The sequence below is a fragment of the Saccopteryx bilineata genome, chromosome 1, assembly GCF_036850765.1.
Source record: "Saccopteryx bilineata isolate mSacBil1 chromosome 1, mSacBil1_pri_phased_curated, whole genome shotgun sequence".
In the NCBI taxonomy this organism is placed as follows: domain Eukaryota; kingdom Metazoa; phylum Chordata; class Mammalia; order Chiroptera; family Emballonuridae; genus Saccopteryx; species Saccopteryx bilineata.
In genome coordinates, this window is record NC_089490.1 from 84004050 (window position 1) to 84028789 (window position 24740).

At 53.1% G+C, this 24740-nt stretch overlaps 1 protein-coding gene across 1 annotated transcript in view; it reads left to right on the forward strand.

Annotated features, from left to right (window-relative positions):
• The window catches only part of EFCAB6 (EF-hand calcium binding domain 6), a 200242-nt gene that overhangs the window by 168298 nt on the left and 7204 nt on the right, over positions 1–24740 (forward strand). The window contains exons 28-31 of the mRNA XM_066255898.1: positions 10855–11082; positions 17957–18187; positions 20247–20406; positions 22391–22575. Coding sequence (XP_066111995.1) covers positions 10855–11082; positions 17957–18187; positions 20247–20406; positions 22391–22575 — 804 coding nt within the window. The remainder of the gene's footprint in view (positions 1–10854; positions 11083–17956; positions 18188–20246; positions 20407–22390; positions 22576–24740) is intronic.

The following is a 24740-nucleotide window of genomic DNA, read 5'->3' on the forward strand; positions in this document are numbered from 1 at the left end:
ACATGGTGCCAGCCCCGGGATTGTCCTGGGTGTGGAAAGAGCTGGCTGAGACACCGCTGCTTGGACCAAGGCGCATTTACCAGGAAGACAAGCTGAGCGAGGGCTTCTGGGCTGAGAGGACGCATGAAGGTGTGGGTGTGAGGCCTCGGTGTAGGGCAACCCTGGCAGTTCAGACTATGTGGGAGTTCCTGTTGTCCTGGTCATCTGCTGGTGGGGCAGGGTGCGGGCAGCGTGGGCCATGGGTCCTGTGGCCCTTGCTGCAGAGTTCAGGCCCCTTTCTCTGAGCAGAAAGAGAGCGGTTGAGACTTGTGAGCAGGGACATGGGTTGGCTTCCCCTGGGGGTGGCTGGAATGGTAAAAACGCTGTGTCATCATGACAATTTCTAAAGTTTGGTCCTGGCCTGGTGTTCCTCATAGAAGAGAAGAAGTAACAAATAATAAGAAAAGCAAATGCGTTGTCCTCGAGCGCATTAAATATTGATATGATGCCCGTTGTCCTCTCTCTGGGGGCGCTCAGGCAGCAAGTAATTAAAAGGAGATTACCAAAATGTAATTAAGACGGTTGGTGCCTCTCCTTGCACAGCAGTCCCCTGAGCATCCCCAGCAGAGTCAGAGCCGTTCCCGGACAGGAACACGGGAACCGGAGCGCGGAAACCGGAGCACACGCATGCTCTCAGGCCTTGGGTGGACCGGAAGACCCCGAGCATGCAGAGGGGGATTGGTCACCCAGTGACAATCCACTTCACCTAGTGGCACACGGCTGAGTCTGTCCTCAACTGTGTGTTGACCTTATGCCTCATGTGCCTGTCACAGGTGACACCTGAGCTCTTCAGAATAGGGGCGACGCTATTTTCCTTCCAGTGTGTGGCTCTGCCATGGCATTTCCTCTCTTCCTGGCCCCTCTGTTTCATTCAGCACCATTGAGTTCCGGCAGCGTTTCTCAGAGTGGGTCCCGGGCGTCCAGCCGGGCAGGCCATCCTGCCCGCACTGGCGCAGCCGGTGGGCGCACAGCGTCCTCTGGACGCTGCTCTATGGCTTGAGGCCCAGGCCCTCAGCCCGCAGGCCTGTGAGCTGGTGGAAGACGAAGGTGACCTCAGTCTTTTCAGATGGGATGAGGAATGTGCTAGTGCCACTGTGAGCCATCACACCCCAATTCATGAAAGAGGGGGACACGGTAGTAAATACTGAAATAACCCGGTGTCTTGGTTAAAAAGTAAGAAAGAAGTAAAAAGACACGTCCTGGACAGCAACATGTGTCCCTTCATCATCCGATTCCCACAAACTGGTGAGAACAGAATTTCCGTCCTCAGCAAATCCTTTTTTACTTCTGAGGAAACATTTTACTTTCAAAACGCTATATACAAAATACAGAGCATTACCTTGTTTTTAGAAAATCACTTCTGTTTAACATTTCTTTTAAATCTTAAAGTGCAATTTCAGGATCTCCCATGAATATAAAAACAATGCCCAGAGCAGGCATAGAATCTGTGAAAGACAGTAGAAATCTGTACAGAATCTTCCTACTTTATTACCATGGAAATAATGGAATTTTTTAACAAAATGTATCCTTACTCAATGCAGAGCAATTGTTTTGCCACAATCTAGCCAGCAGAGAGCCAATGAGATCTTCTCTCTGTGTTTGTAACATATGGGCTTTTAAGTCACTCTCGAGATGTTAAATAACTTGAAAATGGTTGTTGTTTTTTTCCAGGAGAGAATTTAAGATGGTAGTTTTCAGCTGAAGAGAAGACCGTAAACACATCAAAACGTTTGTAATCTTTTATGAGCATCAGGTTTATATTAGCTGCTGATAGTGTTGCCTCGATTTATCTTTCCTTTGTAAACATAACGGTGTCCATGTATTGTTAATGAACATGGTAAAGAATGGGCACGCTCCTTCTCAAGGGGCCTAAGACCATTGGAAATATGAAAATTAGTAAGATGTGTTTTTACCGTTACTTACTCTTGCTCCTGATGGCAGGAAAGGCTAAGCCCTTTTGATAGAATTTTGAGGATTTTTAAATGTTTCCCCTAATTTTCACCACTTTCCACTCAAGAAGGGAGTGTTTCCTCCCTGTCATTATGGAGACCATTATGGATGGAGGCCGTTACAGATGTGGCAGGTTGTGAGAGAGAACTCAGGATGACTTGGCACTTGGGGTGGCCTTGGTGACAGGCTAGGGCATGGGGGCTGTTGGGCTTGCCACGTGTCAGTCTAGGCAAAGGGTTGCCAGCCACGGCCTGCCTCTGGGCAGCAGCCCACCCCGCAGGCCTGCGGGGGTCGTGTGGCAGCCCCGGGGGATCAGGCCGACCTGATGCGTCCGTGACTCTCCTGCAGGCCTGTGAGTCTGGTGAGCGGGCTGCCCCGCTGGTACCTGGGAGTCTGGTGAGCGGGCTGCCCCGCTGGTACCTGGGAGTCTGGTGAGCGGGCTGCCCCGCTGGTACCTGGGAGTCTGGTGAGCGGGCTGCCCCGCTGGTGGACAGCACTGGTACACTGGTACCCTCTCCGCATCGGCTGTCCAGTGGTGTGGACAGTGGAGTGTGTGTGTGTGTGGGGGGGGGTGCCTGCTGCTCTGAGCTGCAAGGTGGGACTGTGCCAGAAGCAGGGCTGGGGTCAGCCACCAAAGGGAGCATGGCCTACTCTCCAATGCTGCTTACAGAAATGTGAAGGGGCCATGCCAGACTGACTTCCACCAGCCCCTGCGGAGGGCGGTCACACTGGCCCCTTCTCCATCCGAGAGACCCCCCAAACACAGCTGTTTCAGGCTGAGGATGAGGTAACCATGAGTCCAGTAAGGTTTAGAAGGGAGCATATCCAAATTGAATTTCTATTAAAGCAGAACGGCATAGAAAGTGGTAAAGTGAAATGTGAATAAATGAATTTTCTCAAAACTAAACATTGCATGCTCCAGTAGGTCAGGGACTGAGTCCTGCCCCCTCTGAGCCCCAGCCATGGGACTCCGCCCAGTCCCTGCCCCCTCTGAGCCCCAGCCATGGGACTCCGCCCAGTCCCTGCCCCCTCTGAGCCCCAGCCATGGGACTCCGCCCAGTCCCTGCCCCCTCTGAGCCCCAGCCATGGGACTCCGCCCAGTCCCTGCCCCCTCTGAGCCCCAGCCATGGGACTCTGCCCAGTCCCTGCCCCCCTCTGAGCCCCAGCCATGGGACTCCGCCCAGTCCCTGCCCCCTCTGAGCCCCAGCCATGGGACTCTGCCCAGTCCCTGCCCCCTCTGAGCCCCAGCCATGGGACTCCGCCCAGTCCCTGCCCCCCTCTGAGCCCCAGCCATGGGACTCCGCCCAGTCCCTGCCCCCTCTGAGCCCAGCCATGGGACTCCGCCCAGTCCCTGCCCCCTCTGAGCCCCAGCCATGGGACTCCGCCCAGTCCCCCTGTCTGCCCTGTGTCAGTCACTCCCTCTGGCCTTCTCAGGGGCTTCCCCAGCACTCCCACTGGGACCTGGGGAGGCAGTCTTTCTTGACTGCTGCCCTCAGAGGGTCGCATCCACATGTTCTGTTAATCGAATGCACTGTGGCGCGGCCAGTCCAGGCAGGCCCCACTCATGTGGTCCCTCCTGAGCCACCACAGTTTAATTTACAGTCTAATTTCATTGCAACTTTTGGATCAATTAAGCACCAGAGTTCAACTGTACCACTGATGCTACGTACAAGGCTATGACTATATCAAGAAGCCAGGACTCAACCCAAGAATTTATCGTCCCAGATAAGACTCGCAGGGGAAATCCAAAATACAGCCAACGCCAACACCTTAATCAGTGTCCCACACCTGTGCATCTAGCGGGTAGCTGAGCTCTCTGTTGTCTGGTTTTAGATGCCCCATTGGACTGAGAGAATCTTATCTCTCGACCTTAAGCGAACGTGAGTGAGAATGTGTGCCAGCCAGGGGCACAGGCGGCGGGAGGACGGGTCAGCATGCTCACAGTCCATGTGCTGACGCAGCTCCGACGAAGATGGCTGTGACCGCTTGTGAGCAAACCAGAAGGTTCTGTCTCTTGGCTTTTACTGAGGCCTGAATTGGAATGGCCCGTGCCGAGAGGTTAAGAGAAAGGAGCGCATCACCGACCTAGTGGCTGCGCCTGGCCAGCCGCTGCCCTCTTCTTGTCCCCGGGAGTCAGGCCCCAGTGTCCAAACGATGGCTGATGTACTTTGCGACGTGGACTCAGCTGATCCTCCTGGCCGCCCTGTAAGGTGCGGGCACTGTCATTATCCGTATTTTGTGGGTGAGAAAACGAGTACAGAGAGGCTGGCTCATCCGTTCCCCGTCACACAGGCAGTGCTAGATAGAGCTGGGGTTGGGTCTCTTCCAGCACCGGGCTCGTGCCCTCCACCTCCTAGCTGGCAGATGGGAACCGGCCTCCTGTCTGTCCTGTAGGGTTGCCATGTGGACTGAGTTACCACACAGTATCCAACACGGCCGGCACCAAATGTTGGCACCCGGTACTACTTTATCCACCCTACTCCAGTACGAGCGTGTCTAACGTCTAATGTTTAGTCATAATGTGATTATATGGTGTGGAATTTATTTGAGTGGAAGAATTTATTTTAATAGTTCCATAAATGACTTCAGCCGTGAGTTTATTGAGTCATTAAAGGGTCGAAGGGAGGTGGCTGCAGTGTTTCCCGTTCAACTCCCCCGCATTTTATGGCAGTGGTATGCTGCCGAAGGTTTGTGCATTGGGTGTTTGCAGAGAAATCCGGCTAGGTCCTTTGTGAGTGTCAAGCTGTGTGGCAGAAGTGAGCTCGGAGAGGCCGAGGAGGAGGAGGAGTGGGAGCAGGACCTCGCTCTGCAGGGTCAGGGCAAAGGTAGGCACATGCGGCTTTGTGATGAGTCTGCACCGAGTCTAGATATGGAGAAATGGGGCTTCCTTGTTGTAAGGATCAGCTTGTGCCGATACCCAGGTTGGGGAAAGCCCCACACTTTGGGCGTGGCTAGTGCATGGGTTGAGGTGAGGGGGCAAAAAAGCAGGGTGTGTGGGGGGGGCAGATGGTGAGGGGCTCTGGGAGGCAGGCGAAGGGACAGAGCTGTTAGGGTGGGTCCCCTCCCTGCTGGCCTGAGTGGGCATCTCAATGTGTCCGCAACTCCGGGGCTGGAGCTGGTCTCTGCTGTTACTGCTCTATCCCAGTACCTGGGACTGTACCTAGCGCATAGTAGGCCCTTAGTTGATATTTCTTAGTTACCGTTTTTCCGATTTTAGGTAGGCTCTTGTGTTCTTGGGCATGAGGTAGGGAGCTGGAATCATGTGAGAATGGGAAGAGTGTGGCTTTGGAGTCAGACCACCTTGAACTCCATTATCAGGTTGCAGGGTGGGTAGCCTGGGGCCATCGGCAAGCCCTGACCTCAAGGAGCCAGACCCACTTACTGCGTCTAAAACACAGAGAACCACAGGTACCTCAAAAGGTGATGGGAGGTTAGAGAAACTTTTGTAACGCCCAGCCTGGCCCCTGGGCAAAGGGGCCACTGAGAATGAAGGAGGGCCACCAGCCCCGGGTCTCAGTGAGCCTTGGTGCGGCTGACTTGAAACATGACACGATTGTTACTTTGCCAAAGGATGTTCCGGACTCAGGCTTTGCCATCATTCATTGCCCAGCAAGAGTCCCAGCATGGTGAGGGTCCCAGCTCTGGACAGTGGTAACGCCACCAGGAAAACTGGAACTGTGCCTAGAACCCTGATGTGGCTCCCTCCTTCTGCCAACAGCATCCTGGGATGCTGGTGCAACTCCCCGATCGTTGAGGTCTCGAGACCTCCTAACGAGGCGAAGGTCTCCCTTGGGTGTGTGCGTGCGGGGCTTCCGGAGTTGTGAGGTCGGGTCCTGGACCCCGCCCGGGACAAGGGCCTGTTAGCAGTCCACTTGCGCACGGTGCTCCCGCTTCATTTTCATGGGGATTTTTAAATGTTTTATCTTTTTTTTTTTTTTTTGACAGGCAGTTTTGCTGCTGTTGTTATTTTTAGCGTTCATTTATTCACTGTAAATACAAATGAAGATACAGTGCAATTAATTTCTTTGCTAATCAAAATATTTGATCAAATGAAGCAATTTTTCAATTCTTAGAAGTAATTATACTGTTCTTTAAAAGGAAGTGAAGGAATTCTTTACTGAATATTTCTAATTAGAAGTCTTTGCTACCTGCTGTGGGTCTTTCTTTTTCTCCTATGAAAGAATCATGGGAAAAACTGTATAATCGTCTCCCCAAGTATTCAGAGCAAAACTTAGTGGAAAAATCATGCAGTTTGATTAGCTCATTATAACCTTCGTAACAGTTAAAGTAATACACCAACATTTTTCTAATCAGTCGGAATGGACCTTGCTGAACCATGTTGTCTGACCTGTTGCTCCCAGGCAGGTGACTCCCACCTTGGACACCCACAGGAGGAATGTCACAGCATCCCCTTATAATATGCCTGTCACCAAGGAAAAGCTGATGGCCAAAGAGCCACCCATGCTGACCCATCTCCTCCTTTTCCCTGAACTCTGAGCTCGTCCCCTTTTATTCTTTTAAGTCAGCGGTTCTCAACCTGTGGGTTGCGACCCCGGCGGGGGTCGAACGACCAAAACACAGGGGTCGCCTAAAGCCATCGGAAATACATATTTATTATACATTACAATACACTTTTAAGTAATATATATATTTCCGATGGCTTTAGGCGACCCCTGTGTTTTGGTCGTTCGACCCCCGCCGGGGTCGCAACCCACAGGTTGAGAACCGCTGCTCTAAGTAGAAACGCAGAGCTGTACTGGCCATGTTACACCCATTAACTTCCTTTGGCTGGAAGAATTCCTAGGAGGATTCAAAGCAAAGAGACAGGGAAGTGTTCCCTGTCTCTTCGGTGGGAGGAAGGACCCCCAGAGTCACAAGGCACAGGGCGCGGCTGCTGGGAGAGGGGAAGAAATGTATGTGCGTCTCTCCACTTCAGACTCTACCTGATGATTTGACAGTTCAGCCCCCACCCCCACCCCCACCCCAGCATGTGCTCTCTTCCCTTCATCTAGAGAAGTTGTTTAGGAGATGATTGAGTGGAAAATTGATTTTATAAGTCAGCCAAGAATGTGTCTGGACATAACTTGTTGACAGGATAGTAGGCTCTTGTCTGGAATCAGTCCCGTAACAGAGCTGTTGAAACAAGAACGTGCTAAAACTCCGCAAAACCAGTCTGGTCCTTGGCTGATTCTGCTCCGCTCAGTATGAGCCAGGCACAGCTTGGGTGATGGGGACCACTCCCTCCAGCCATGCCCCGAAGGCCAGGCGGGCTCTGTGGACTGGTGTGAGGTGCTGAGTGATGGCAGGGCTGGCCAGAGCTGCAGGGAGGGAAGGGACATGGGCTTGGGATTCCAGCACGGTGCCTGCAGGACTGTCCCCTGTTGTCAGCTGGCAGCTGTGTACGCTGGGAGAAACCCTACACGAGTCAAGGGCAGTGTCAGAAGCATCAGGCTGCAGGAGGGAAACAGCCCTGGAGCTGGGGCAGAAGGTGTGGGCTCCAGGTGAATTCTGACAGGCTCCTACCTGGGCCGCCTCCCTCTGACCCCACCTGGCAGCCTCCCTCTGACTCCCAGCCCCTGGCTGAGTCACGAAATGGCGAGGTTCAGAACCGCAGGTTTACACTGTAAAGCTATGACTTGGTTTTACTGTAAGAAATATGTGGATGCTTTTAACACTGAGGGGCACTCCATAAAACTGAGGTGTGTTAGCCTGCTCTCTGTTGACTGTGCACTTCATATATTGGGGACATTCCCCCACCCCCTCCCAGCAGTTATGATGTCGTCATAAGGGAGACCAGGACCTTTCTTTTTTGGCAGTGGTGGTCTGTAGTTCTCTGTGTTGTCTAGAAGGACAGTGTTTGGTAAAACAAGCTTCTGTGAATAAATGAGAAGATTCCTTCAAAACATAAATAACTCGTTAATTGGGTCTGACCTATCGTGCTGAAGGTTCCACTCTTTTTTATTTACGAAGTGACTGGAACAGCCATGAGGGCCCTAGTTATCAGATGAGGGGGTGGAGGCCCAGGGTTCCTACTCCAGACACAGGGGGACGAGGGTGCCTGCAGCCCAGCCCCTCCCAGCCTTCCTCTCCTGTCACAGCTGTAGTTCCTGTCCTGGGGGTGCCTTTTATGTAAAGCTACTTAGTATTGGAAAGTGACATTTGCATCTGAAGATAGCGGTGTCTTTTCTGATTAGGAGAAACATTTCTTCTAGTTACAGAAAAAGCACTATTTTTTCCCCATTCAGATATAATGATCACATGAGAAGTGCCAGGGACACAAAAGCGCCAGACCAAGAGCCATCTGTTCTTCCCTGGCGTCTCCAGTCACTCGGAGCGAGGCTGGCGCGGCTGAGTGGCTTTGCAGAAAGCAGCGCGGGGACCAGAATGGGGGCGCCTGGCGGGGTCCGAGCCTCAGCCTCCCTGGAGGAGCCAAGAGGCTCTGTCCTCAGAGGCCAGTGGGCTCTGGGTGGCGTGGGGTGGGGAGCAGTTGAGCCACATCCTTCAGGGCCTGGAGACCTTGGGTCAACGGTCCATCCCGCGTGCACATCCGCGATGACAAGTGTCGCTCAGGTTATTGTTGATTTGTCTTTTCCTCATGCCTTTACTTTTTAAGTTTCCCACAGTGAATATGCGGTGATTACATTTGCAAACAGTGAAAGCATATCTCCACTGGCTGCATAAGGAACTTTCTGAAAGCTGTAGTCCAGCTGCACAGGGGCTGCCTGCCTCTGCTTGGAAACCACCTGTCCGTCCTGGCCCAGGAGAGGCCTGGCCTCTGGCTGTGCTCTGGCCAGGTGGAGAGAGCTCTGAGTCTACAGGCAGCATACCCTCCCTACCCTCGGAGTAGAATCAAGCGCCCCTGTCTGTTGGTTCCCACTGAGTGAGGATAGTGACGCCTCTGGCCCTGAGTGTTTAGGGGATTTGCACCTGCATTTCTTTTGCCTCCCAGATCGGCCATCCCTCCTCAGGGAGGCCCTTTCAGTCAGTCGTGCCCATGGCCCAGGACATGGCACCCACTCTTCACAGCATGCGCCCCAATTATAATCTCCGCTCACTTGAGAGATTTGCCACATCTCTGTCTTCCCTGGAGACCCCACCTGAGCAGAGACTTTATTTAAAAATTACGTCTTCGGCCCTGGCTGGTTTGCTCAGTGGTAGAGCATCGGCCTGGCGTGCAGAAGTCCCGGGTTCGATTCCCGGCCAGGGCACACAGGAGAGGCGCCCATCTGCTTCTCCACCCCTCCCCCTCTCCTTTCTCTCTGTCTCTCTCTTCCCCTCCCGCAGCCGAGGCTCCATTGGAGCAAAGATGGCCCGGGCACTGGGGATGGCTCCTTGGCCTCTGGCCCAGGCTCCAGAGTGGCTCTGGTCTTGACAGAGCAACGCCCCAGATGGGCACAGCATCACCCGCAGGTGGATCCCGGTCGGGCGCATGCGGGAGTCTGTCTGACTGCCTCCCCGTTTCCAGGTTCAGAAAAATACAAAAAAAAAAAAAATTACGTCTTCCCTTCCCTCCTAGGATCTAGAAGAGTGCCTGGTATACGGCAGTGGTTTCAGGGATGTTTGTAAAGAGGCGGAACAGAAATCGGTCAGGGTGTGTGCTGGGGGGTCATCCCCTGTGAGTGTGACCCCGGTGTCACCCTGACCGCTGCACAGGTGGAGGGCAGGGGCCAGGTTTGTGGATCTAGGTCATGTCTAGCAGGGCTCCTGACCAGCCTCTCCTAAGCATTCCTCACAAGCAGACTACCCCTACTCCCAAGCTCCGTGCTGGAGCAGAGGGCTGTTCTCATGGTCGATGGTCATGGGGTTCTGATCCCATGTGGGTTTCCCATCACATGGTTTCTGATGTGGGGAAACCAGCACATCTCAGAATATGCCCAGGAACAGGGTCATTGTCACTACTGGGTTCCCACAGAGCCCAGCCTCTCCTCCTATCCCCCAGGCCCCCCTCACCCGCACTCCCAGAGCACACCGGCTGATGCTACAACCACAGGTCCATCTTTGCAGTCTGTTTCCTAATAGCAGCAGGTGGCGGATGTCCGGACTGTGTCTCTGCCCTGCCCACTCCCCCGACCTCTGTCTCCTTGCAGGAGGTTCAGGACTCAGCTGCCCACAGCTTCGTCCTTTGAGCTCCAATCTCCCAAACCTGACTTCATCTTGAAGCCCAGACTCCGTTGGTGCCCCCAGGACAGACAGAGATCCTAGTCATGTGCAGCTTCCACTGACAGTCACCAAGTAACGTCCCCTTGCCTGCTCGTCCTGTTGCCCTGTCTGTCTGCCGTTGTGATCAGGGGATGCTGCGCGTGGGCTGCACTCCTCCTCGGGCCTCCTACCTCACCTTCCCATGAGCCCTCTTGCCTGCACACACAGTTAAGCTCACAGTAAGAAGACCTTGCTGTCGCCCTCTTTCCTGGCCCCCTTTTCTCCTTCCAGAAACTGTCCCTGAGCCCAGGCTGCAGCCATCCCTCTGCCTGGCTCCCCAGCACCACGGACAGCGTCACGCAGTCCTGACAGGGCCTCCCCAAGTTGAGTCCCTTGCCAGGCGAAGCAGGCATGTGTGTGCATTTGTTGGTTTGTTTATTGAACCGGAAGACAGGCCAAATGAGAGAATGGATGAGAGTAACAGGCTTTCCCTCGCAGGGCCTGGCTCAGCACGTTGCACTGCCCAGTGGGACTCCTGTTTGCTCCTTCTTTCCGGTAGCTACATTTGAACCTGTGTACGGATCCTGTTTAGACTCACATTGGCCTCCTGGCTTGTCTTCCTTCCTAAGCTGGGCCTCCCCGGACCAGCCAAGGGTGGTGAGCCCAGAGCCAAGTGGTGATCTGCTATTTATTAAGTGGATCCATTTCCCGTTCTCTTTTGCCTAGACTGCTGCTGAATGGGCTGAGAAAATGCCCAGAGGCCCGCCGCCCAAGTCTCCCAGCGAAATGGCAACCCAAGAGATCCTGGCCCGACTCCACAAAGCAGTGATGTCCCAATACCATGCCATCGCCCAGGAGTTTGAGAACTTCGACACCACGAAAACGAACACCACCTCCAGGGAGGAGTTCCGGGCCATCTGCACTCGCCACATCCAGATTCTGACAGATGAACAAGTAAGATGTGTTGGGCTCAGCACCCTCAGCACTGCCCTGTGAGCATCAGGCTGGCCCTTCCCACAGCATCAGGAGTTTAAGACTGTCCTCTATTTTAAAAATACTTGGGGTTTTGGGGGGGGGTGTAGGAGGAGGTTGTTGTTTTGTTTTAAATCTTACTGAAGACTCAAGGAGCTTTCTGTTTATGTAAAAGGCCTGGACTGCATCATTTCAATCAGGGTGGAATAAGTATCACTTTTATTATTAAAGTCACATGAAATTTGGCTCCAGCTGCCACTGTCCTTCTCCCTCCTTCCCTGGAGCATCCCTGGGCTTCTGTGATCCAAAAGGGAGGCAGTCCCTCCTCGTGCCTGAGCGAGAACACGGAGCCTGCCTGTCGCCCTGTGCCTCCCAGCTCCCCACCTCCCCTGTCCTGGGTCCTGTGGCTGGTGCTTTCCAGGGCTCAGTGCTCAGGAGCTCCTGCCCCGTTCCCCCCCACCGCTGTCGCCCTGTGCCTCCCAGCTCCCCACCTGCCCTGTCCTCAGTCCTGTGGCTGGTGCTTTCCGGTGCTCAGTACTCAGGAGCTCCTGCCCCGCTCCCCCCCACCGCTGTCACCACTGTCCACGGGCAGCAGATTGCCACTCCCATCGTAACAACGAGAAAAAGCCAAATATCTACAAAATCAGAACTTTCCTGGAGCCCATCAGAGAGCTGAGGTTGCGGGGAGCTTGCTGGTTTCCCACAATGCCCCAGTGCCACAACAGAGCCTGGCTCAGCCGTGCTCAGCAAGTCCCTGCGAAAGGACAGTGCCTGGTGTAGGGTCCACATTCGCCACCCGCCCCAAGTGCCCAGGCACGGAACGGCCGGTGATCCGATCACGGAAGAGGGGCCCCTTGCACCCAGAACAGGCACTGCTGCAGGCCTTCCTGGCTCTGAGTGCATTCACGCCCCATTCGATAAAGACACTAATGAGATGAGCATGAGCTTTACCTTTCCTAAAATGTCATCTTCTTTAGGGAATTATGATTATTCTTACTAAATAACATAGAGTGCTATTCCCAAGAGACTCTGTCCCCTGGAGCAGCAAATACTGCTGTGTTACTATAAATGGATAGGAGCCTTCAAAATTAATCCAGGTGCATTTATTATTCTATGGGGTCAACTAATAAAGGTTTCACTAATAAAAGTTTTTCATTTAATCTAAATGAGTAGAATTTCACTCTAATTATAGATATAAATTAGTGATGTTCTGGCATATCAGGCATTCAGCACAGTGAATTGGATGTTAATTGTCCTCTAAGAAAACTTCACCACCCCCAGAACATCAAGCTTACCCCCCAACAAAATCAAGCACTTATTTTTACACCCTGATTTCTAAAAATACACAGACACGTCTCAAATACAGGCTGTGCTGCCGGGAGAGCGGAGTCTGGCATACGTACGCCGGTCTAAGCCGGGTGGTGATTAGCAAAGCTTGTGCTATATTTGGGAAGGATGCTTCTGAACACAGGCCAGGAGACAGAAAGCCAGGGCCCCAGGTCCATCTGTTTGTCCTCACACAAGTTACTTGGCCATTGATTGAACTTCTGGGTTGGACGGCACAGTGTTGGCAATAAATCACGGAAGTAATGTGCACTCTGTACATGTCTAGACCCCTCGTGCCATCATTCAGAAGAGTTCACCGGAGATGCCAGGGCAGTTCCAACCACATTAACTAGCAGTCAAGTTCGTATTGGATGACTAGGTTTATCTACATTAGAAGAAATTATCACATCCTTTCAAAAAAAAATCCAGCCATTATGCACATGAGGGCCAGCTCTCCTGACTTCAGATCTCTGTAAAGTAGGGGAAGGGCCACGTCCTTTAAAATCATTTGGCACAATTAAAGTTTCAGAAAAGGAGAGCGACTTTAGAGCAGATGGAGTGGGAAGCTTATGGGTCCTCATGGCTCTGCAGAAAGCCTGCTATAGGAGGCCGTCGGAGCCAGGTCCGCTGGGATCGTACATAAGGCAGCGAGCCCCCGGGAGAGCCCCAGTCTGTGAGGCGATCTCGAGCCGTCCATACTGGTTATGTGAGGACTCTGACTATGTAACTACATTAGGGAAAGGAGCCGTTAAACGTGCCTGAACATTTCAGGTGTGGTATTCCTAAAACCTTTAGGAAATGAGAAATGCTGGCAGAGAATAGATCAACCTTTCCAGCAGGAAGACGTGGGTTTCAGTCCTGCTCTGTGCAGCCTGGGCACCCTCCCCTGTGGAATGGGGCCACAGTGCTCCCCAGGCCTGGCGAGGCGCCCTCTCCTCTGACCAGGTGCAGTTCAGCCTTCTCTGTCTCTGCTCGCTCGCTGCCACCTCTGTCTATCCCCACCCCCTTGTATCTACTCCTCCTGACTCTTCCTTTCAAACTCCCGTCAAGCTGGCCGAGGCCTTTCCCGGCCACACCTTTTCCTGGCAGAGCTGGCCACCTGCCCTCCCCCACCCCCCTTGAGCTCTGCGTCATCTAGCCAAGCCCGTGGGACCCTCGTGCATGTTCTTCAGCACGGAGCAGCCTGTCTTGGCTGCACAGCAAGTGCCTGAAGGCAGCGTGCACATTCCCATCCACTTGTGAGGGCCTCTGTGCACAAAGCAGTGGCATTAGTGCCCACGGAATCAAAGCGGGCCTGCTCCCTGCCTCCTTTAAACTTGTGTCCAGGGAGGGTAGAGAGGGTTTAAATGCCTGTCGCACATCATGGATATAATCACACACCGCTCCCTGCTGTGAAGGGGCATGTAGAGCACTGGGAAGGCATAGCAGGGACCAGATCTGGACCGAGAGTTCAGGGCAGTTTCCCTGAGGCTTTGAGGGGAGACAAGAGAGGGAGAGAGCAGTTCAGACAGAGGGAACATTCCAGAAGCAGGAGCAGTGAGCATGCTGTCAGGTGGAGCTGCCGTCAGCCAGCCAGTGGGCACAACAGACGCACCTGCCCTCGTGGGGTCTGTGCGCTTTTGGCAGACTGACAGTAAACAATACAAGAATGATGCGTGTATGTAGGATGGTAGTAAATGCTATAGAAGAAAAAAAAAGGCAGGAGAGCTGGTCCTGATAAGGAACTGGTGAGGGTGTGTTGTGAGCCAGGCAGGCTGGGAAGGCTCCCCGAGAAGGTGATATCTGGGTAAGGACCCAAGTCAGGTGGATTGCTGTTGGAGCATGGATGTGTTTTCAAGTTGGAGATGACAGAACTTGCTGGCGCATGCGTGTGTGAGAAAGAAGGGGAGGTAGAGGATGAGGAACTGGAAGTGTACAGGCTCGTGGACAGAGGTGGGAGTACTGGGGGCGGGACGAGGGGGAGGGGAGGCCAGGAGTCGGGTGCTTCACTGATCTGTCCGCCCACAGCCACAGCTGCTATCCCACTCCTACCTGTGGGTCCCTTCTCTTTTTGCTGAAGTACATGTTTACTTGCTCTCTCAGGGAATCGTAGAGCTTCTCTATTGTACCCTTGTTCTTAAAATATAGTTTGGCTGGGGATAGAACTCTAGGTCCAAGTTTTCTTCCCTCTGACACTTTGAAGAGCTTTCTCAATTGTCTTCTGGAGTCTCTTGGTGCCAACAAGGTATCTGCTCATTTTCGCATGCTTTCCACAGGTGCCCTGTTCATGAGAGGGTACTATACCCACTTCTTGGCTCCCGGGCCACACACCCACTGGCCTTTAATGTCATGGATTTCTTCTCCTTTTCTATTCAGCTCAGGTCCCCCATTGTATTTGAATAAGACACACATTTTAAAAATTAGTTTCCATCTTTCTGTTGAAGTTCCCCATCTGTTCATTCATGTTATGTACTTTTTCTATTAGATCCATTAACCTATTAGCCATAGTTGTAAAGTCCTTTAAGTGATTTCCACTCTGGGATCCTCTCTGAGTCTTGTCTGGTGGTGGTTGTATCTCTCGGCCATGCTCAGTTTCTCTTCTGCTTGTATGTTTCAACTATTTTTTAATAGAATGCCCAACATCATGTGGAGAATAGGGGAGACTGTGGTCGAAATAATCGTTATCCTTGAAAACAGGCACACCTCCTCTTCTTCCAGGTCATGAGTGTGATGCCAGGCTTGTCGGGGTGGGGGCGTGTCTTGGCATTCCTAGTCCACCTCAGATTTAAGCAGCGCCTGTGCCTCTGGGCCTCACCAGTGGCACCTTCTCCACGTTCATGCCCTGCCATACCCCCTGCCATGGCAGCCAAACTCTGCCTTGTCCCAGTGGTGAGTCTTTGGCAGGAGGACTTCCTGCTCTTCCTCCAGGGCACGTGGCTTTTGCTTGACCCCTTATCCTGGGGCCATGCATCTGTGCTGGGTCCTGGGGCGGAGGAAGGAGGGGTTCCTGCCCCTCCCAGAGACACAGGATTTTTCTTTCTTTCCCTTCCTCCAGTCCACACTTGGCTTACAAAAATTTGTTAATATTTTAGCTACTTTCTTCCCGCCCTCCTATCTCCTCCTAAGCTCTGTCGGGTAGAGTGGGGTCTGTCTGTCTGTCCCTGTGGAGTTCAGTCCCCTTGGCTCCTTGCAACCTCAGCTCTGGCTTTTTCTCGTTGTTAGGATGGGGGTGGCGTTCTCTTGCAGAAGCGGAGTCCAGGGTGCTGCATTGTAAGCGTTCAGAGGCAGTTGAGGACTTGTCTGCATTTGAGGGGCTGTTGCAGCATGGCTCATTCTGCTGTGTGACGTGCAGACTTCCGTTGTTTCGATTCACTCGCAAACCACCAGAGTTTTGCGTGGGTTCTGTGTTCAGCGCAGCAGCCTGCAGTCTCCTGGAAGCCACACTGTGATCTCCCTTCCAGTCTTCCTGCCACCTCTCCCGTCCACACAGCCCGCCAGCTGCAGTCCTGGGCCACGTCTTTAAGTTCTGACAGTGTTTGCAGTGGAATCTGTCAGAATCTGGAGCCACCTGGGGCTTCCACCCCCCCCCACCCTCCACACACAGCAGGTCCCGTGTCCTCCCAATGACATGTACTCTGCCCTTCGTGTGGAGGCTCCTTCGGTGAAGAGGATGAAAACAGGGTTTCCGTGGTCCCTCCTTGGCTGTACCTGCATCATAAATTGTAATTAGGAAAGGGGTCAGTCCCTGCCTCACCTCTCCAAAAAGAAGACCTGTTGGTGCCCTTGGCAGTTCTGTAAACATCCCACTTCCATGCCTCAGTTTCTCGCTGCGTCCTTGAGCGTATTTATCCTGAGCCTGACCTGCCTCCTGCCTGCCCCCACGTCTCGGTACAGTGGATCGCAGGAGAGCACTGGGCAGCCTGCCTCCCGTGTTCAGGACACATCTTTCTCTCCTTCACTAAGGCCGTTCATGACCAGTGGGACCAGGCTTTGGTTTAGCACTGTCTACCCTCTGCATCCGTACAGGGTCTTTCCATTGCTAGTGTGTGACCGGCCTTCTGTGAGTCTGTTGGAACCCTCAGCAGTTGAATAAAATTGCCTGAGCACCACTGTGTGACGGCGTTCACAGATGAATCTCAGACTGTCGGGCCAGGCTGGGGACATCCCCTGCCGAGGTGGCTCCAGCACAATGTGGGGAGGTGGAGAAGAGCCCCGTCACCTGCCCAGTGGTTTGGGAACATTCCTGGAGGGAGGGTGGGGAGCTGCCTCCTGTTTTTTTTTTGGGGGGGGGGGTATCACTGCCCTTGGTGATCCTGAGGCGGCCACTTTCTCAAAGTCCCTCACTTCCACCCCACTAAGTAGTTTTTCCTCACTGACCAAAGTTAAAGCCACAGGCTCTCCACATCTGATCGGTGACCTCAGCTACACACGCTGCACCAGTGTCAGTTTCCTGGTGATGAAGTTGTTACATAATGTGCAACCTTTGGGGGGGAATTGGATGGAGGGGACAGTGGACCTCTCTGTACCATCCTTGCAACTTCCTGAAAAATCTATAATTATTCTGAAAGAAAAAGTTAAAAAAATAAATCAAGAATATTGTCTTACACTAAAACCTTTCCCCCTCTCAGGGCCTGGAGCGTCACCCTCCCTCCCACACACCCCTCACTTCATTTCCAGAATTTCACATAGAGCTGGGCATGGCCACTTTTCATTTGTTTTTGGAAAACCCCAGTGGAGCCCAAAAGCGCCTCAGGTTTCTGGCCAAGGCGAAGTGCGAGGGGAAGAACGGGACAGCCCCTCCCTTGTGGCTCCCCCAGCATGCGGGGCCCCTCTGGGCTTTAGGGGCTATAAAAAACCAATTGCAAACAAGTTATCATTCTTGTTGGCTCTATAAAAGCCCTGAAGTCATCAGAAGTGACTCATTTAGAGTGCATTGGATCACGTTGTTATGTCCATGCTGTGCATGGTGGTGACTCAGCTGTGACATCAGACAGCACCAACACAGAACCATAAACTCCCCGGCCTTCCAGTGGCCTCCCTTTCCATCTTGTGAGGCCTTGTTCCCCTCAGGGTGGCATAAACTGTGGAGGCAGAAACAGGGCTGGGGGCGTCGCCGGGCATGCCGTCTGCCCAGCTCCCCGGTCTGGGCGATGAGGAATGAGTCTGGCCCAGATGCCCGGGGGCCGGGGTGGGCCAGGACTTTGATTCGCTTTTTTCTGTGCATATCTACTGCCACTCAGTCATTGTGACTAATCCTAAGGTTTAATGGTCTTAAATTGCTCACTAAGGACCCAATTCAATTAAAAAATGTCCTGTGGAAGCCGTGAATAATCCTCTCATCTTCACTTTCTCGGGCTTCCAGAGGCTTTCCCCGCGTGGAGGCCGAATGGGATTCTTTTTTAATTTTTTTTTTAATTGACGTGAGCTTCCAACCCCTGCCCACGTGAGCGCTGCCTTCTCCAGCGTTGGCTCCACTCCTCACGGATGCCAGGGGAGGCTCCATGTGGGTTTCGCACTAACCCTGGGCAAATGCCTTCTGCTTCTTTGCCAGTTCAACAGGCTCTGGAACGAGATGCCAGTCAATGCCAAGGGGCGGCTGAAGTACCTGGACTTCCTGAGCAGGTTCAATTCGGAGCAAGTGGCAACCCCACCGGGCACCGGCAACTCAACCAGAGCCTACCGAGGGAGCGACGTCCCCGACATCTCAGAAGGAAGCAGATCTGCGGGACCTTCGCCCACCCGAGGCCTGAGAGCCGGGACAAAGCCGCGGAGTCTGCCTTGTGTGAGTTCTCCATCCCTGGGTGTCGCACCTCGCCTTGTGCCAGGCCCATAATCCCCCAGGGCGGGGTCCCTTGTGCTCCCACAGGGCATGGGCGACTGAGAGGGTAGCACAGGGTGAGCCTGGGGGGGGGGGGGTGTCTCAGGAGAGCGCCCCCTGGTGGGTCCTCAGCGTTCACTTGCCTGGAGGGGGCGGTAGGTGTGAGGAAAGGTGAAAGGGAAGAACAAGGAGGATGGGAGGCCGAGGGCACGGGGGCGGGGCCTGTCATGGAGGCATGCTGCCGACATCATGCCTGAGCAGGTACCCTGTGTGCAGAGCTGCCTGCCCAGTGCCACAGGGAGGCCTGCTACACCCGTTCCTCATGTGCTCTGGGTCCCTCAGTTAGACATAGACCCAGTCTCCAACCCCAGCCTGTCTAACTGCACAGGGCACCCTGAGAGTCATCACTGACCCAGGCAGGCAGTGCGTGCCTGCTGCACACGCTGTGCAGGTCCTTCTGAGCTGAGAACGAGCCCAGTTCCCTGCCCTTGGGGAGTTTGCAGTCTCTGGGGGGTGACGGGCAGGAAACAGTGGATATAAATAATGAGCAAGTTAAAGATGGTCAGTAGAGCAGAGGGGGTTCAGGAGCACCCCCCAAAATGTCCATGTCCCGATTCCCTGAACTGCCACAGGTCACCCTACTTGGCAAGGGGGAGTCAAGGTTGCAGATGGGATTAAAGTTGCTAACCAGCTGACTGAAGGCAGGATAATCCCGACATACCGGCTGAGCCTGAGGCAGTCACCGGGGTCTGCAAATGGGGACTAAGGAAGCCGAAGGGTCATGTCAGAGATGCTGTTTGAGAAAGACTGAACCGGACACCAAGGGCTTTGAAGCGGAATAGGGCCACGGACGAGGAGGGCAGGGGCCTTGAGAAGCTGGACCGCGCAAAAAGTGGGTTCCCCCTCCAGAAGGAGCTCAGCCCATGAGGCCCTGACTTCAGCTTGCAGCAGGCACTTCTGGCCTGACCCCAGGACTGGAGGAGAGTGAGGTGTGCTGTTTCCAGCCGCCAAGTCTGTGGACCTTTCAGAGCAGCCACAGGACACTCGTGCGGAACTGGGGGCTTTCGCTCGGGGGCGATGGCCTTGGCATGATCTGTGGGGCTCTGAAAAGATGGCTGGGGAGGCCGCACATGGAAGAGGCCGTGGGAGGCATGGATGCGGACAGGGCCACAAAGGCAGAGGGGCAGGAGTCTGCAGCAGCAATCCCAGCGGAAAGATCTCAGTGAAATGCACTGCTGGCTCAGAATGACGTGGCCTGGCCAGGGGAGTGGATGGCCAGAGGTCAGACACAGTGCATCTTGGAGGCAGAGCCAGCAGGGTTGAGAGGGAGGGAGGAGAGCCCAGGGAGACGTCTACGTTTGTGGCCTGAGTGTCAGGACCCTTAAGAGGGGCCACTGACCAAGAAAGGGAGGCACAGGGGGCACAGGGTTCTGCAGAAAGACCAGGAATTCAGTCGAGTCTGTTACCATATTAGACAACCATGTGTCAAGGAGGCGTTCAGGTGGATGTCTGGGCTAGATTCAATTCAGTCTCTGTTTTCAAATGGAAAATTCAAGAGCAGCCTCAGACTTGGGCCACAAAATTTGAAAGTACCCCATATTCTGGGACTGAGAACAGGGGTGGATGTCCCACGCAAAAGACAAGGGAATCCGTTTCGTTAATGAGACTCTTCTTCAGGTGAAAAATATGTCATTGTCACTTCATGCACAGACACACACATGCACACGTGCGTGCACACACACACCAGTAACTGAATTGGCATCTCTCTCTATCTGAATCTTTACTATATATTTATTTCCAAAACTACATTAGTTATTATGATTTGGCACAAACAGCCCACCGATGGAAATAAAAGTTAAGCGGCAAAATTACAATCTATGTTTTGCTTTTCATTTTATTCCTGAGATGATGCCGCCTGTGAGCCTGCGGACCTTGGCCCCTGAGTCCTGTCTGTGAGTTGTCATTGTTACTTCTCCCATTTCCAATCTTCAATCACCAGACAGCTTCCTCTCCCGCCCGCCAGACCCCCGGCAGCGCGCTGGGCACGCAGCCCCTGCAGAACTGCGAGCCCATTGAGAGCAGGCTGAGGCGGAAGATGCAGGGCTGCTGGCGAGAGCTCCTGCGGGAGTGCAAAGAGCGGGACGTGCACAAGCAAGGGGACATCGCCGCGTCCGAGTTCCTAGGTTTGTGCTGGCTCTGTTCCCTGGATAACACAGTGTCACCTGCACAAGGCTGCCCCCCCCCCCCGTGGAGGAGAGGGAGGAATGCAGCAAGGAGGCCGGGCGCCTGGGTGGACACCAGTGTCTGGGGACAGGGCTCCTAACCCACCTCGCACCCCGCACCCAGTGACTGCCCAAAAATCAGACCGCACAGGTGGCTGTGGTCTCTGGGCCATGTGTAAATGGGAACAGACTGACAGCAAGGGAGGTGGAACAAGTGGAGAGCAGGTGGCTGGGGACAGGCAGGCCCGCCCTCCACACAGCTCACCGTGGTTCACTGTGTGTCACTCTGATAAGCTTTTCAAATTAAACCATTTGATTTATACTGCCACTAATTATTGCATAATGTTTATGCACCATTTTTATTCCAGGGAAATAAATCTGACCCTGTCACTCCACTGCTTAAAGCCCCCTTAAATCCCCTCTTCTTGACTGATGCCTAGACCCCTTTTTAGGAAAATGTTTTTCTTGGGGACCACCAATATTAATATGTTACTTTTATAATAACTTTGGCCTAAAAATGCACAAACGAAACCAAGTATATACTCCTTAAGTGAACAGTTTCTACTCAAAACCATGTAAATTATATATAAAAATATGAAATCAGTAATAATCCTTAATTATTGTTACACTGATTTAATGTGACACGATTTGCTGGCTTTAGTGCATGCTGAGTGCCACTTGTTTTTTAGTTAGTCTCTGTGATCGTGAGCGGGATGCACCTTATTGTATTATTGCTATTGTCATCATTGCTGTTTTTCCTTTTTAACCATGAACTCATTTAAGCCACCAATCCACTATTTAGATAGGCTTGTCTAACTTGAGTAGTGCATTCACATTCAATACTGTAAAAAAAAAAGTTATTAATTTTCAAAAGTAATTCTATTTTTTATGCACCGCTGATGGCCTTCTGCAAGTTGGAGCACCTAAGGCTCTGCTGGACAGTTCCTTTGGGTTCCATAGCACCCCTCCCCACCTCAGCATGTCCTGAGAGGTGCTGTGTCCTCTGGACAGGGACAGAGTAGCTCTGTTGCCCACGTGCGGCCACATCTTTCAGCCTGCGCTTAGTCTGACCGCAACATTTATATAAAGTCTACCTGTGTTGGTTTTCCTCCTTAGCCTTAATAATTAACATAGTATTCGGCTCCTTGCTATTTTGTTGCTTTTGTGACGTCAAATGGAAGTCTCTTTAGTTTATTCACCTTAAACTAAAACTATCTACGTCTCTTTAAGGTATGAGTTGTCGCCCCAAAAGCAGCTCGGGTTTGTAACTAGCCAAAGAGGCGTGTGAGCACCAGAGCGGAGGGCTCAGGGCAGCTGGGAGGACTGACCAGGGGGGCATCATCCCTGACATGGCATGACACTGGTCTTCTACAGGTGGTCCATGTATGTCAGAATAGGTTTCACACACTTTAGATCGTCACTAGCATGAAACCTGCAACTGTGTCCATTCACACAGCCTAACAGACCCTTGAGAGTGTCTCCAAAGCCCAGTGGAGAAATACTTGGTTGCAGGCCAATTCTGAATGCCAGTCCCACCCCCAGCACAAGTAGCTGTCCTGGCCCCTCGTACAGATATGGCCCGAACCCTGAGCCTCTGCTCTGCCCACTCCCCTCACGGGGATACCTCCACCCCCGACTCTGCTCTCTCCCTGCCTGCTCTTTGGTCATAGCGTCCACCGCAGTCTGTCCAACTGCTGTGACTACAGCATGGTGATTACACAAAACCAGGACTCTGGGGACCCAGCAGAATGTGGGTCTCTCTGGCTCATCACACTTAGCTGTCACATGCATGTCTGTGTCCATATCTGCCCAGCCACCAACCATGAGCCGCTGGAACAAGGGTGTGCTGCGGAGAAAGCCCCTCCGCAGGTAATGCGTGAGCACGTGCATGCACAGATGAGTGAGTGACCAGGGGCCGCTGACGGACCGGTGTTTCTGTCTTTAGCACTTGTGGAGAGATTCGGCTTGGACCTGAGCAAAGAGGAGAGCCAGCAGCTCATTGTCAAGTACGACTTAAAGGACAACGGGAGATTCGCTTACTGTGACTTCATCCAGAGCTGTGTCCTCCTGTTGAAAGCGAAGGAGACCTCACTGATGCAGAGGATGAAAATTCAGAATGCATATAAAATGGTACAAACATTATCCCTAGAAAGTGCATGGTTTTGGGGTTAAAGCGTCTCTTAGGTTTTTCTCAGTGTATCAAATTTGGGAGCATCTCGCTTTATGCAGAAGAAGGATGGAATGGACGCAGAGACTCTAGGGGGAGCTGCTGTCTAGTGTGGACCCCCTACCAGTGTCCCCAGCCTCACTGCCACCGCCTCACACACATACACTCGTGTATGACACCTGTATGATACAGGTATCTACATATATAACACATGTGTATATCACACTGTGTGATTTGTGTCTGTACACATGTGACTTGTGTGCACGTGCACTTGCCAGGCGATCCTTCACTGCCCCGTCTCCTCCATTCTTGAAGGCCTGCCCAGCTCCGGGTATTTCTCAGGTGAGCACATAGCCACTGGGGGTCTGGCCAGTGGGCCCAAAGCCAGCTGCCTTGGGTAAAGGCGAGGTCTCCATCCGACTCTGGGAACATTGCAAACAGATTTCCTTTTGGAGGCCCTAGACTTGGAACCAACAGCCTGAGTCCCAGGTTCTCAGAGTCATGTGGCGGCAGACCCCCGCTCCTCACGGCTCCTCCCAGAACCTGTGGACAGCAGACGGGAACAGAGCAGCTGCTCACACAGTGCGCAGGGAGTGCTAAGCGGTGGGTTCCCTGAAAAGGCGAAGCCGGGACGGAGGGGGTGGGGGCCATAGCAAAGCGAAGCATTGTAGACGTTAGCATGGTGTGTGTTCACTCATCCCCCGTCTGAGCCAGGCCAGGCCCCGTCCCAGGTGTGGGTGGCTGGAGGCTCCCTGTTGCTTGCAGAAACTACACCCACACAGTTTTCTCTTCGTCTTTTTGAAGGGGACTGAGAACCTAAAGGCGCTTAAACAGCAGCTGGAAGACACTGCTCTCCAGGATTTTTAGCTTTATCTCAATCATTTGTGATTTTATGATTCTCAGCCTGCCCAGTTCAGCCACTGTTTTCAGTGACACGCCTTTCTCAAGTCTTTTCAAAACATGAAGCAAAAGAAAAAAAGGCTTTTCCATGCCCTGTAACACTGAATAAGTTACACGGAATGAATGACAAGTCTAGCTGGCATTGTGGGTTTGGGGAACAAACACAGCTGAGACCACCTTAGGACTCGGTTGGGGGGTGGACCCTACAGCCCCACCCAGCCGCCAGCACACCCCTGGTACCCGCAGAGTGAGGGCGGGTTAACCCAGCAAACGGTTGATTCCCGGGAAACTTTTTATGCAGCAAAACTTGTAACTTTGTGCAGAATCAAGTACTATCTTAGCCTAGTTTCTAGGTTTAGATGAGCAAGACCAGTTCATGTCAGAGGGTTAGACCAACGTCATGGCAGACAAACTTAAGACAATTCTTTCTCTGCTCAGCTTTCAATGAGCAGAGAAAAGGTGTTCTCATGGGACCCAAGAACTTAGTTGGAGAACCGTGGAGACAGCATGACCTGTAAGGCTCCTGCCGGCTCTGGCCTTCCTCTGCCTCTCTGGGCCTCAGTTTCCCCTGTTGTCAATGATAGGGAGGTCTGCTAGCTTCTAAGAGCCTTAAAGGGATAGCTAGTTAAGAAGAGTGCCCTGTGCCCTGCTCAGAGCCCCTGCCCCTCATGTGCAGATGCTTCCCTGGCTCCATACCCACTGCCCATCCTCACAGAGATGCAGAAAGGCTGGCTCATAGTGGAGGTGGTGGGGTGTCCCACTGAGACTGTGTTCACTGGAAGCAGTAGGTGCTCCAGGACCATGCTGCCGGGAGCCTGGGCCTCTCGGCGGAGGTCCAGCACACCTCCTGTGTGCTCCTGTCTCGTCCCTCAGCTCTTTCCACCGGAACCTGACCACAGCCAACACTGGTTTGGAAGAGTCCTGCCATGCATTGCCATCCCTACCTGGGTGTGATGGACAGGAGCCTTTCCTTGGAAAGCCCCTACCTGGTCCCGTCCCCATCTGGTCCCCTCTGTACAGGTGTGGAGCTCAGGCCAGCTGTCTCCCTGCAGACACTCAAAGGGCCATTTCTCTGGTTCTTCCAGGGCTTTCTGCGCAGCCTTCAGCAGTCCAGACCCTCGGGGGAAGCGGTTGGGGGGCTGCTTTCTTGGGCGGGCAGCAGAGGCCTCTGGCTGGGTTGGCTGCCCTTTGCTGGGATGGGAAAGCCCTCTCTCAGGCCAGGCTGGGT